This window comes from Anas platyrhynchos, chromosome 18 (assembly GCF_047663525.1).
Source record: "Anas platyrhynchos isolate ZD024472 breed Pekin duck chromosome 18, IASCAAS_PekinDuck_T2T, whole genome shotgun sequence".
In the NCBI taxonomy this organism is placed as follows: Eukaryota; Metazoa; Chordata; class Aves; order Anseriformes; family Anatidae; genus Anas; species Anas platyrhynchos.
In genome coordinates this window covers 11,423,290-11,435,551 of record NC_092604.1, presented here as the reverse complement: position 1 = coordinate 11,435,551, position 12,262 = coordinate 11,423,290, and the positions used below count along the sequence as shown (strand labels likewise).

The window sequence follows — 12,262 nt, the reverse complement described above, 5'->3', positions numbered from 1 at the left end:
TTTGGGCCATGGGTTTATTTTTCCCAGCGCAGGCAGCCGCACACAGCAGGCAGGTGGAGGGGCTGGGGGTGTTTTGCACCTTCAGCAGTGCTGCCTGCTCCCTGCCAGCTTTCCGATAAGCGGGCCCTACAGGTGATAACGCAGTGCTGCGAGAAGAGCCAAAAAACACCGAAAACACGACTTGAAGCCGGCAGAAACCCACAAAGCCAGCACCTCCCCGAGCCCCTCGCTCCTACCCCAGCCTTTTAGGGCCCGTGCCACCGAGTCAGCGCCAGCCGCCGCCCCGGGAGCGCTCAGCCCTCGGCAATTGGGCTGTAGGGAAACTAAAACCCGCCTCAGCCTGACGAGAAGCGCCTCGCCACAGACCGGCACCCGGTAACGACCGCCTCGAGCGGGACCCCGGCGGGAACAAACCCCGCTCCCGGCCCCGTGCTCCCTTTAAACCCCCCCTCAGCGGCCTCCCCCTGTACCTGCCGCCAGCCGCCGCCGCCACCGGAGCCCCCTCAGCGCCGGGCGCCTCCGCCCCCCCTCAGCGCGGCCGCGGCCCCCCCGGCCGCCATCTTGGCACATCCGGCCCCCCGCTTCCGCCCCCGGTGCTGACGTGTCCCGCCGCGCACGCGCGGTGACGCCGAACCGGTTGGCACGGGGCGGGGCGCGGCGCGCACGCGCCGGGTGATGAGGGCGGGAGCGGCTCCGCTAAGCCCCGCCCCGCCCCGCCCCGCCGCGCCGTGGCTCGGCGCAAGCGCAACGCGGCTGCGGGCCGGGAGGTCGCGGGTTCGAATCCCGGCTCCGGCGGCTCGCAGCGCGGCCGGGGGGTGCGAAGGGTTTTTGTCGCCCTCAAGCCCCGCTCCGCCCGGTTTGGGCCGTGGGGGTCTCCTCCCTTCTCCCTCGTGAAGCCCAAGCCGAGCCCGGCCCCTGTGGGCTGGGATTTGCTGTGATCCCCCCTCAGGAGGCTGCGGTGCTGAAGGCGGCCGCCAGGGCGGGATAAAGGGCTGCGGTCGGGCCTCCTCTCGTGGCCTCCTTCCCTCCTGGCTTCCCCTTTTCCCTTCCTCCTGGCCCTCCTCCTTCCCTCCCTCATTCCCCACACAGCTCCGGCTTTGCCCAGGGTTTCCTTACGCTGCCCCCCGCCCCGCGGCCTGCTGAAGCACCCGAAGCTGTTTTGGGGGAGAAAGAGGCAATTCAAGAAAACGCCTCCGTCCTTCACCTCCTCGAGTTCCCGGCCTCACGGATAAAGTGGATTTAATCTGTGAAGCCTGCTTAATTATGCAGAGGGATGTTAATTGTGTGGGTGCATGGGTGGACAAGCGTCCAAAGTCGGCGGTGTCACAGATGCCAAAGTCCAGCCCTGTGCACGTAGCCACCTCTGTGCTGCATTAAATAAAAGACTTAAAAAAGCACTTTTCTAAAGCATATTCAGTGTTCTTTTATTTCAGATAAGACGGGAGCATAATATCAAACGGCTATGTGCAAGCCTAGAGATTTTACTCGACTCTCCTTTGTGTTGCGGTGCGGCTCTGAGGGCCTGTTCCATGGGAACACAAAGCGTTTTTGGGGTGGCATTGTTCACGTGTGAGACCGGCCTCTCATTTAGCAGAGTTTGTACACAAGCAGTGGTCGCTCTGCCCATATTGTCGCACTCCACGCCGAACAACAGGCCCTGGAGGGGAAAATACAAATGACCTAAACAAACATCTTAATCAAGGGTCATTATCAGTGCAGGAGCTGTTTCTGCACGCTTGATCATTAAAGCAGGGTAATATCCTCAAAGCTCAGTCCAGGCAGGGGAAGCAGCACTTTGATGCTGGTGTGGGAACCAGAGGCAGTGCTGTGATTTTTAAAGTGCCTTTCATCTCCCTCTTTTGTAGGAACATTCTTATAAACCAGCTTGTCAAATACAATTTCCCTACACAGGCATGAATTGCAGATAAAGCCCTGGTGTCCCCTTGATATCTTCCCCAACAGGTGTCATCTGAAGGACCACAATTTTAATTAGCCTGATTGACTTTTTAAATATATACGTATTCTGTAAATACCATCATCAGCTTACACCTGTATCTATAGCTAGATATTTACATTATATATCTAACGTAACCCTATCTAACCCTCTTACAGACACACAATTCAGTACTAATGACGGACTTTGCTGTTCTCCTGTTAAATATGTGACTGTGAAGAATTGTCACATGAAGGCATTTAATCCCTTTTTACCACAAAGAGGTAAAAACTAACTTATTTGCTTCAGCAAATGCAGCCAGCTCTGGACTTGAGTGACATGCTGCAAATAAAAAGGTATGTTGAAGGGAAGAGGGCAGTATACACCTTTCTGTCCCCCTTCGTCGTCTTCCTTGGGGTACAGCAGAAGCGAGACCGACCTTTTGCCATGAAGTTATGATAATTCGGCCTTCGGCTTGCAGGCAACCGTAAACACAGCACCACCCCAGGGAGCTTCCTATTAAAATGATTTTTCTGAGTTTAGAAACAGGAACAACGTCTAAAGGAGAGTTTCTGTTATGAGTATTGGTAATCTGTATCAGGTTAGCCAACTCGGACAAGCTGAGTTTTATTTACTTACTGGCTTAGTTGCTGTGCTTATTCAGGCTACCCCAACCACATTAACCGATGTGTAATTCGAGAGGCTACACCTTAGATGAATTTGGCTCCTTTTGTGCATTCTTCAGGGGGTGATTTGAGCTGCAGTAACAATTCAGCAATCAGGGTTCGAGCAGCTGTTAGCAACTGTCTGAGCAAACACCAATAGCCTGGAGGTAAAAGCAATACAGAGTAGCAATTTCTAAATGTCCCATCTAATTGAGCAGGAATAATGAAAACAAAGATTTTTTTTTTTTTTTAAAAAAAAAAGCCCTCCAGCATGTAAATAAATAGTTCAGATGCACCCTCATAGCAACAACATGCGTACCATTGGAATAGCTCGGTTCTAATCTTGTTTTATGCAAACACTTCTGAACTCTTCCCTTGGCATGGGATATAATTTTAGTGCTTCTCAGCCTTTTTCACCTGGAATCCTAAAACAACCATGCACACCACAACCCACTCATCTCTCGGCATCTTCTGTTGACGTGAGGGCTTGGGATTCAGCTCCTGGCATCTTTACCGACACAAGGGCTTGAGATTGTGGTCGGACAGCACGAGTTGGTTGGAGGGGGGTGGAGAAATGCAAAGCCTCCTGGATAGAGAGTTTGTGGGAAAGCCCTAAGTGTGTGGGGAGAAAAACTTTCACTGTGGAAGCCTTCTCTGACTTCTAGTTTGAATTATTTTGTGGCCAATTTATTAGTATATATTCACGTGCCAATGCAGACCATTTCTTTTGGCCCCTTTCAGCAAAATTTGCTGCATTCAGCCTTCTCTTCCCTCGTGCCATCCCCCTGACGGACCCTCACGGATTCCACAGGCTGTGCAGCCACCTCACTTCTTTAAACGAGCCACGTTTTCAGCTGCCTCTCGCAGTGCCACTTTTTGCATATCTTCATAGCCCTTTTTCATGCCTGTTCCAGGCCAAATTCCTGCCTTGACCACGAAAGACCGAAGCATTACATGCAGCCAGGCGCAGGGCCGGGAGAAAGTCTCACTAATGCCTCATGGGCCCCGGTGTCGCTGCCAACCCCAAGGCCTGCCATGCTTGCTGATGGCTAAGGACACGAACTCTGGGATGTGTATCCCAGATCGCCCCCCTTAAATCCAAAATTCACTGGTGCTGGATGGTGTGTAAAATGCTGTGGGGTGCCTGGGACTGACAAAGAAACCCAAGCTCACTGAAGCCTGCATTGATACGGATAGATGCTGGGGGCACGAGCAGTTGCTGCAGCAGCTGGTGTAGCTTCTGCAGTCTGGCAGGGGACATTAGGGCAAAAAGGGTCTGCTGGGACTTCTGACCTGTTGTACAGCAAATGTCTGAAGGCCCTGAATCCATCTGGGGCTGGGCATTCAGTACATGTACACACATGCCCGCTTCCTCCCCGGCTGCCGAGTGGAAAATACCAGCAGCATTCCAGGGGTACCGGGCTTATCTGCCTTGGGAGGAGGGCTGCAGCTCGGCTATTTATGTCCAGGTATTTGGGGATGTTGCAGTTGCATTTGGAATACAGAGTCCCTGGGGGAAAGAGAAAAGATTGAAATTAATTGCCTTAAAGATCCGAGTGCAGGAAGCTCAGCGTTACTGCGTGACGGGCTTTGTGCACTGAGCGCAGGACTCGCGCTCTGGTGCTGCTTCCCCTCAGCCGAGTCTTCAGATGCCTCCGGTCTGTGTCTGTGCAAGCAACCACATTTGAGAGCTCAGCCACATGCTCAGCTGTGTGTGAAGTAGGAAGCACGATACATAATTCTTATCACCACTCCTAGAGGGATGTGTTTCTAGAGACCCCAAATAATTAAAGGCATGTGGCCGTGCTTTACCCTTCTCCCATCAGCTGCAGAGTTATCCCGAAAATCTGCTGCTAGCCATCAGGAGACAATGATTTTAAGTGACGGAGAGTGCTTGGCATGCACGTGAAGATACATGAAACATTTCCAGTGTTAGCCCTTTGGGATCCTGACCTAACGGCAGAGGCAGCAGCAGCACCACAAAGGACCAAGCGCCTCGCAGAGCCCCTCCTGCCCTGCTCACACCGCACTTCACACATCCACCAGAGTCTGGCACGAGATAAGGAGAAAGCTTCATTGACCAAAGGCCCTCTCTGAGCTGTAACTTGGAGAACAACATCAGGAAAGTGCCGGTTCTTTGTGCCGAGACAGCCCTGCGGTACTGAAGGACAGCGGGTATCAAGCCCAGATTTCAGTTGATTCGTAACAAAAACACTAAGTTCCAGTTTTAGTAAAATCTAGATGCTGAGAAGCACCATTTATTGCAAATCAGTTAACCAAAAAAAAATACATCATTTTTGCAAACTACAACTTTGCATGTAGATAACTTTATTACAGAAGATATCTTTTCTTAAACTACACTCTAGTTTATAAAACATAGGAAGATTCAACACCACGTGATGTTTTTATCACTCATTTTAGGGATGTCACAATAACAGTGGTCTGAAATGTTACTAAGATGAGTGCTCAACAAAGCTTTGTGCCTTGAGAAATATCCGTTTTATTTGGCGTTCTAATAAAAAGGAAGGAGGAAAAGGAACCCATTTCTTAGGTTTTCTGGATTAACTGCACTCTATTTGCCTGTCCCATACACGTGTCTAGTCGGAGGGTGTCTGCTTGCCTTCGCACCCGAGCGAGTGATATTCCAACACCTCTATAAGGTGATATATTTAGGATATATTTAAGACTTGCTCATTTAGATTTTTGAAACAAAATCCACCTTTTCTTTAAAAAAAAAAACATATTTACAAACATTAAATCTGCCACAGGCTTATACTATATTTTACATGATACACAGACCGAGTGCACATCAATATCAAAAAAGATGCATCACTCCAGACTAACAAGAACAAAATGTTAACGTTTCAGAGCACAGGCTCAGCTGTGCTGTCCTCACCCCCTGCTTCGACAGCCCGGCGTCCCGCGACACCCGGCCGTGCCCCTCGCCCAAAACCCAGCCAGGGAGCCGGGGGCACGGGCGAGCACGGGGTGGTGGCAGCGCTGTAATGCTTGGGAGTCTCGCTCAGGTTGTCTGCATTAATCGACACGCCTTCTTTAAAACAGGCAGGCCATCCTTAAAATAAGGATGCGGTTTACAAGTTTATATTGGCATTTATTTCTTAAACAGTTCCTCAAATGCAAACACAACAACATCAACAAGAAAAAAAAAAAAACACAGTAAAGATATTCAAAGTAAAATTAAGTCTCCTTTGTGTATAAACTCCACAGCTATGGGTTTGGTATACACTCCATAGTTATGGGTTTGCTGTCTTAGAAAGTTTGGCAGATACTCTTCTTTTTGGTGGGGAACAGTGTTTGTGTTATGGAAGGTTGTTTGTTTGTTTTGTTTTTAAGCCTAGATCCTGTTCTTACAGGTCCATAATCCTGATTATTTTATTTTTTTTTTTAGATCATAAAAATCATTTAAATATATTTTTATATATATATATAAAAAGAGAGAGAACAAAAATTTCTATTACCAAGGCAAATATACAACTATATAATACTGAAATTTAAACAAAGATTCATGACTGGTACCATAAAATGTCCTCTCAGATATAACAGCAAAGGAAACATTTTAAAGTACATTTTAAAAATCTGTCCGTGCTTAAATTTTCTTCCCCAAAAGGAGTGGTATTTTTAGTCAATTCTTTTCTTTTTTACATCTCTTTCTGACTTGAAAGAGAAAAAAAAAAATAAATTAATGGCATTTCAGAATCCCGAATGGTTGCTTATAGCTTTACATAAACATTTTCTCTCAAAACAGCACAATGAACCCCCCAATCAAAAGAGAATGTCCTATAAAAACCTAATTTCTTGATTTCTTGAAACACAACTGGTGTCTCACATTGAGTTCTTAACAATAGAACATATAAATAAAAAGGCAGTGTTTTCATGTAAAATAAAAAGTACATAAATAAATACTAAAAAAAAAAAAAAAAAGAATTAATTTGTCTTTTTATTCTCGTATAAAAACATATTTAAAAAGGATCCTTTAATAAAAGCATCCAACGTCCTGTTAAGAAAAAAAAAAGATTTCTCTCCAGCTCCCCCCGCGCCGCAGCGTCTCTGAAAGCCGGCGTCTCACTTGAAGGCTTCGGGGATGTGTCCCAGCTGCGACTGCATGCTGGTCGGGGGGCTGGAGATGCCCTCGGACCAGTCGGACACGTTGGAGTGAGGAGAGGAGCTCGACCACTGGTCCGGAGACTCCGGAGAGGGCGTTAGGAAGGGGTGGTCGGGCACCTGGAGCTGGTGGCTGGGGGTGTTGTCCAAGGGGGAGGAATAACTGTGCTGGGAGGGCGGCGTGAGGAACTGCGTGGTGGTCATGGGCTGCGCGAGGGAGGACGGCAGGGAGGTGGGCAGCAGCTGGGAATCCTGCGGCAGGATGGTGTGCACCGCCATGGTGCTGCCGCTCACCGGCTGCAGCTCGGGCTGGCTCAGCTCGGTACCGAGGAAATTTTGGCCCATGTGGCCGCTGGCGGTGGAGCCGGCGCCGTGATGCTGCTGCGGCTGCTGCTGCGGCGGCGGCGGCGGCTGCGCGGGTTGCTGCGGGGGCTGCTGCGGCTGCATGCCGGGCTGCTGCAGCTGCTGCTGCTGGAGCTGCTGCAGCTGCTGGCTCTGCATCAGGTGAGGCTGGGAGGCCAGCCGGGTGTTGGGCATGGCCTGGTAGCTCATCATCTGCGACAAGCTGGTGGTGGGCAAGCCGTTGTGCAGGGAGGTCATCATGCCGTGCTGCAGGTTCTGCGTCTGCTGGTGCGTCCCCGGCTGCATGTTGCCCCGCAGGGGGTTGTACTGGTTCTGCACCATGCCCGTCTGCAGCCTGCTCAGCCAGTCGCACTGCCCGTTCAGGCCGGCGGCTCCGCCGACGGAGAAATTCATCGGGGCGTTGCTCATGGCTGTGCTGGGGCTGGAGACGGGGAGGTGCGAGAGACGCGGCGGCACCGAGTCGAAGGCCATCCTGCTGGAGTTTCCCATGGCCATATCCTGCTTCCCCGCCATGTTGAGGTGGTTGATGCTCATGTGGGCGTCGGGCATGCCTGGCAGGTGGTTCAGAGGCATGGAGGGGGACTGCTGAAACGGAGAGGTCATCAGCGGAGGAGAGGCGACATCCGACAGGTACCCGTGGGGCGACTCCAGGGAGTCCACGGGGGACAGCACGCTGGAGTTGTCAAGCAGGCAGCCTTTTCCATCTTGCGATTTTTTCCTCCGGGCTTTCAGGTCTTTGGCATCCTTGCCGTTGCAGCTCAGGCCCTTGGTACTCGGCTTCCTGGCCTTCTTGCCCTGGACGGCGGGTTTCAGGTTGCCGATGTAGCTGTTGGGGGAGCAGAGCGGCGGGGACAGGGTGGGTGCCCCCAGGGGGCCGTTGTGCAGCGGCGGGCTCCGCACCAGGTTGTACTCATCCAGCAGCCTGACGATGTCGTGGTGCATGCGCTCCTGCGCGATGTCCCGCGGCAGCCGGTCCATGTGGTCCGTGATGTCGCGGTTCGCAAAATGGTCCAGGAGGACTTTGGCCGTTTCATAGCTCCCCTCTCTGGCCGCGAGGAACAGCGGGGTCTCCTCCTAGGAACCCAGCAGAGATGATTAGGTTTGCGTTCAGATTCTCCTGGCTAACGCTTCCCTAAGCTCCATGTGGCTGGGTGCAGAGGCTGTAACTGCCCCTCCTCTGCTGCGGCTTTGCTGCTGCCCATTTTTATCCTGCTGAGCCACAGCCTTGTACTGATACCAGACCAGAAGCCCCACGAGTGCCCCAGAACATGCAGGGAGATGGCCACACTGACACTACATCAAACCCCTTACCAAGCACTGCACATCAGCATCACCCGCAACACCAAATCCCGCATTGCTTCCTCGAGCTGAGTACCACTCCTTGAGTCACAGCAGAACACAGTGAGCCCCCTACCTTATTGTTCTGCATGTCCTTGTTGGCTCCGTTCTTCAGAAGGACGACTGCAGCCTCAATGTTATTCACGGCCGCTGCCCAGTGCAGAGCTGACTTGCCTGCAGAGGAAGGCCAGGAAACACACCGAGCGTTAGCGAGAGGGAAGGGGACCAGAAAACAGCCCGTTTTCTTCGAGAATGTGTTTCATTTGCCTGCAGTACCTAGATCATCCACGGCGTTGACGTCTGCGTGGCAGTTGATGAGATCCTCCAGCATGCCCTCCACAGCCAGGCGAGCAGCCAGGATCAGAGGGGTGGTCCCATCGTGCATGCGGGCGTCCAGATCGGTTGCCCTGTTCCTAATGAGGATCTGCCAGGACCGGGATCGAAGCACGGGAAGCACAAACGTCAGGCGGGACAGACAGCAGAGACACCCACGGCTCAGAACCCAAAACCCCCTTTTCCCATGGGCAGGTCCCTCCCATCCCCTCCCCGCCCTGGGTACACATCAGGAGGGCAGCCCAGGATCGCTGCCTCGTGGGATTAGGGTGGCTCTGGTTATCCAGACTTCCACCACCTTGCTGGGGCAAACTGGTGACACTGGGATAAGATCCCGGCATGCCTGACCCATCATGCAGCACGAGTACTTTCTGCAGAAACCCGCTGGTGGAGGTGAAGGGTGAGGGTACCTGGAAGACTCCTTGGGCATCGGCGGAGACGGCCGCGTGGAGAGGCGTCCTGCCCATGTTGTCCTGGATGTTTGCATCGGCGCTGGCTTCCAGCAGGCGCTTGGCAGCGTCGGAGCGGGAGTAGCGGGCGGCCAGGTGCAGGGCGGTCTCGCCCGTGCGGTCGGTCTGATTGTGCAGGCTGGCACCTTGGTAAATGAAGTCGGAGATGACGGCGGGGGCATCGTCCTCCTCTTCGCTGTTGCCAGTCTCCAGCCCGCCTCCGCTGCACGAGGCGATCATGAGGGGGGTGAAGCCATCTGGAAAGCACAGGGGGGAAAAAAGGATTTATTTTTTGTACCTTTCCGTAATGCGGGCGGCTCAGCGAGATGTTCTGCCTGCAATAGATGCTTATTCTCATGGGTGCGTAAAGACCAAGTTCCTGACTGGCTCTGCACATCAAACATGAATATCCTTCCTCTGATATGGATGTGAAATTCCTTAGTGGTTATCTCACCGCTCGCTGGTTTTCCTGTTTCATCTGCTAGCCTGCAACGTGCAAGGTGCAATTTCTACAGGAGGTTGCTCAAAGCAAACTTTAGCGCCCTGCAGCGCAGCCTTAAATATTTTCAGTATTTGAGAAGACAGTTTCACAGAGGCGAGGAAGACCAAATGTTTGAAATCGTTTAAAAGTCTAGTAACTATTAACAGAGTTAAAAACCTGAAAAGAAAACTGTTAAATGTGCAGTTTGGTGGGAGGAGAGGAATCTCGGAGTGGCAGGGAGGGAAGCTGGAGGATTTAATAGGCACTTTTCCTCTATCCTCTAGTTTCCCTCTCTGTGATCGAATACAGAGATCGTACGGAAAGCAAAATTTGTCAGGGTCTCTCTCATGCAGAACAGCAATCGTGCGATGCAGAGCAGTGAGCAGTGACTGTGACACGGGGCTGAGAGGGTAGGGACAGGAGCATTAGGAACAGAGCTGGGCAGGTCTGTCTGGGACTGCCCATCTGCAGGCAGTCGGTGAGGATTTCGGATTAGCCAAGGCAAGGAATCCGCCTTACCGGGACCTCTCACATTGACGTCCATGCAGTCCGCATCGATTTCACCCTGCGGTGGAGTAGGTGCCATGGAGGATATGCGGAGGTCGGCGGCATCCAGGTGCTGTTGGGTCCACTGCCTGTGGTCCGTCTGATCATCCGAATCAGGCAGCATCGCCTGCTCCTCGAACTGAGGGAGGACAAAAGGGGATGAGCACCACGAGAAACACACAAAAAACACACGAGGGGGGAGCTGAGCTGCAACAGAAAATCCTGCAAACCACAAAGGGTGGGTTTGCCATACACGCAGGTTTGGAAAGCAGCTTTTGGAAGAGGTGAGCAGCACAGACTGGGCCCTGAAGGGGAATCTGTTCTGCTGCTTCCCCAGTGCTCTGCCCCTCTGTGCCACAGCCGAGCGAGTGACTGCTTGCAGCACAGCGAGGAAATCCTGCAGGGAGCTTACCCTGAACTTCTTGGTGTCCAAGGTCTCCTCATCACCCCACTCATTTTGGTTGTCATCCATCAGTGTGCCATCTGAAGCATTTTTGAGGGGTCTTGAAAAATAAAACCATGCACAAACTCAGCTGCTGATACATGATGGGCTGTGCTTATTTATACACACGCACAGAAGGATCAACAAGAAGATTTTCAGCAAGTTCCCCTCAAGGCGCCTTTCATATTTTACCAAGCGCAAACAGATCAAGATTAATTTAAAAACCTCCTCTGCACTAGAACATGGTTTTCCCCATGCAGAACAACACGAAACCCGATTTTTCTCCTCCCAACTGCTCTGCTAGGATGCATTACAGAGCAAAACTCTGATGGGATCCCTCAGAAGAGCCCCCAGACAGCCCCACTCCGCTGTGTTTCAGAGGCTAACACGCAAATTACTCACTTCAGTCCAACAGAATCCTCCCCAAGCGGCTCTCGTCGCTTCTTCTTGCTCGACTCTGTCACTTTGAAGCCCTCTGGGAACCAAAGCTGCCCATGCTCCCTGCGCCGCTTACGAGATACCAGTACTCCCACTCCAATGAAAGCAAGCAAGACCAGCACAGCTACCACCACGTACATAGGATAGAGCTGGGAGTTCCTCGTGGGCTCGGCCGTTTCACCTGAAAAACAGTGGGGCACAAGGAGACGCTGAGACATTAAGCTGCATAGCAAACCAGTGACAGAGTGGAAATGAAGCAAAATTAGTTAATAAAGGTACCTAAGGCTGATCTAAATCAGCCCCCCCAAAATAAGGTCATTTTATACGCTATTAATCAGAATTGCAAACTATCGGCAAATTCTCCGCTGCACAAGCCAGCCTGCATCAGGAGACAGCTTTACTTTTTTCTCCTTTAAGGAAAAGGATTAGCAAACTTCAAATCATTGCGCTCGCATTGAGCTGTTAAGACAAAAGGATTTAGGGGGGATTTTCAAGATACAAACTTCAACTCCTTGCATGTCACTGATTGATTGGAGCTGGTTGGGCTGTGCTTTTTTTAAAACTTTTATAGTGATAATGATTTTGAAATAAACCAGGAATAAGCAAAAATAAACAGGTTTTTTTGTGCATCATTTTTTGAAACGGACTTAAAAACAAGGTGCAAGGTTTCAAAACCAGGCTGTGCTCAGCTGTGGCATCTGAGCCAGCCGACAGAGAACGAAACGGGTGAGACTGGGAGGTTTCAGCGCTCTCTCCCCCAGCCGCCCAGCCCTGCTTACTTTTAACGGCTTCTATTTTGTAGGGTATGTTCAGGTTGCCAAGGGAGGCCAAGGCACCCAGGAACGCCGCCACGTCGGTTGCACTCTGGAAGCACTGGGAGGACGACTGGATGCACTGACGGTTATCAATTTCCAAGTAGACGATGGATCTGCGAGAAGGGTCAATGAGAAATGAGGTGTGATGATGACACCGAAAGGCAGGCAAGACCCGTCTCCCTCCCCTCCTTAACCCCCCGTCAGTGGGAATTAGGAGGTGGGAACCCATTTCCTCGCTTCTCCGCGGCTTCCCTGAGCTCACACTGGTGGTCTATTGGATTTATCTCAATGAACACGACAAAGCCTGGCTCCTTATCCACGGGAATGCAGGGGAGTC

The 12,262-nt window shown here is 51.6% G+C and overlaps 2 protein-coding genes across 15 annotated transcripts in view; both read right to left on the bottom strand.

Annotated features, from left to right (window-relative positions):
• The window catches only part of SEC16A (SEC16 homolog A, endoplasmic reticulum export factor), a 28,994-nt gene extending 28,367 nt beyond the window's left edge, over positions 1–627 (bottom strand). For 11 of the 13 annotated variants that reach the window (XM_072025428.1, XM_072025431.1, XM_072025430.1 and 8 more), the window contains exon 1: positions 471–627. The gene's annotated coding sequence lies outside the window, so the exon portion shown is untranslated. The remainder of the gene's footprint in view (positions 1–470) is intronic. The other 2 variants (XM_072025429.1, XM_072025440.1) reach the window with 2 other exon arrangements.
• A 4,196-nt stretch (positions 628–4,823) lies between these two features.
• Positions 4,824–12,262, bottom strand: part of NOTCH1 (notch receptor 1) — a 40,742-nt gene continuing 33,303 nt past the window's right edge. For both annotated transcript variants that reach the window (XM_038164890.2, XM_072025427.1), the window contains exons 27-34: positions 11,890–12,038; positions 11,075–11,291; positions 10,643–10,733; positions 10,204–10,369; positions 9,165–9,460; positions 8,698–8,845; positions 8,498–8,595; positions 4,824–8,157 (exon numbers count right to left, since the gene is read on the bottom strand). In XM_038164890.2, coding sequence (XP_038020818.1) covers positions 6,682–8,157; positions 8,498–8,595; positions 8,698–8,845; positions 9,165–9,460; positions 10,204–10,369; positions 10,643–10,733; positions 11,075–11,291; positions 11,890–12,038 — 2,641 coding nt within the window. In that variant the 3' untranslated portion in view covers positions 4,824–6,681. The remainder of the gene's footprint in view (positions 8,158–8,497; positions 8,596–8,697; positions 8,846–9,164; positions 9,461–10,203; positions 10,370–10,642; positions 10,734–11,074; positions 11,292–11,889; positions 12,039–12,262) is intronic.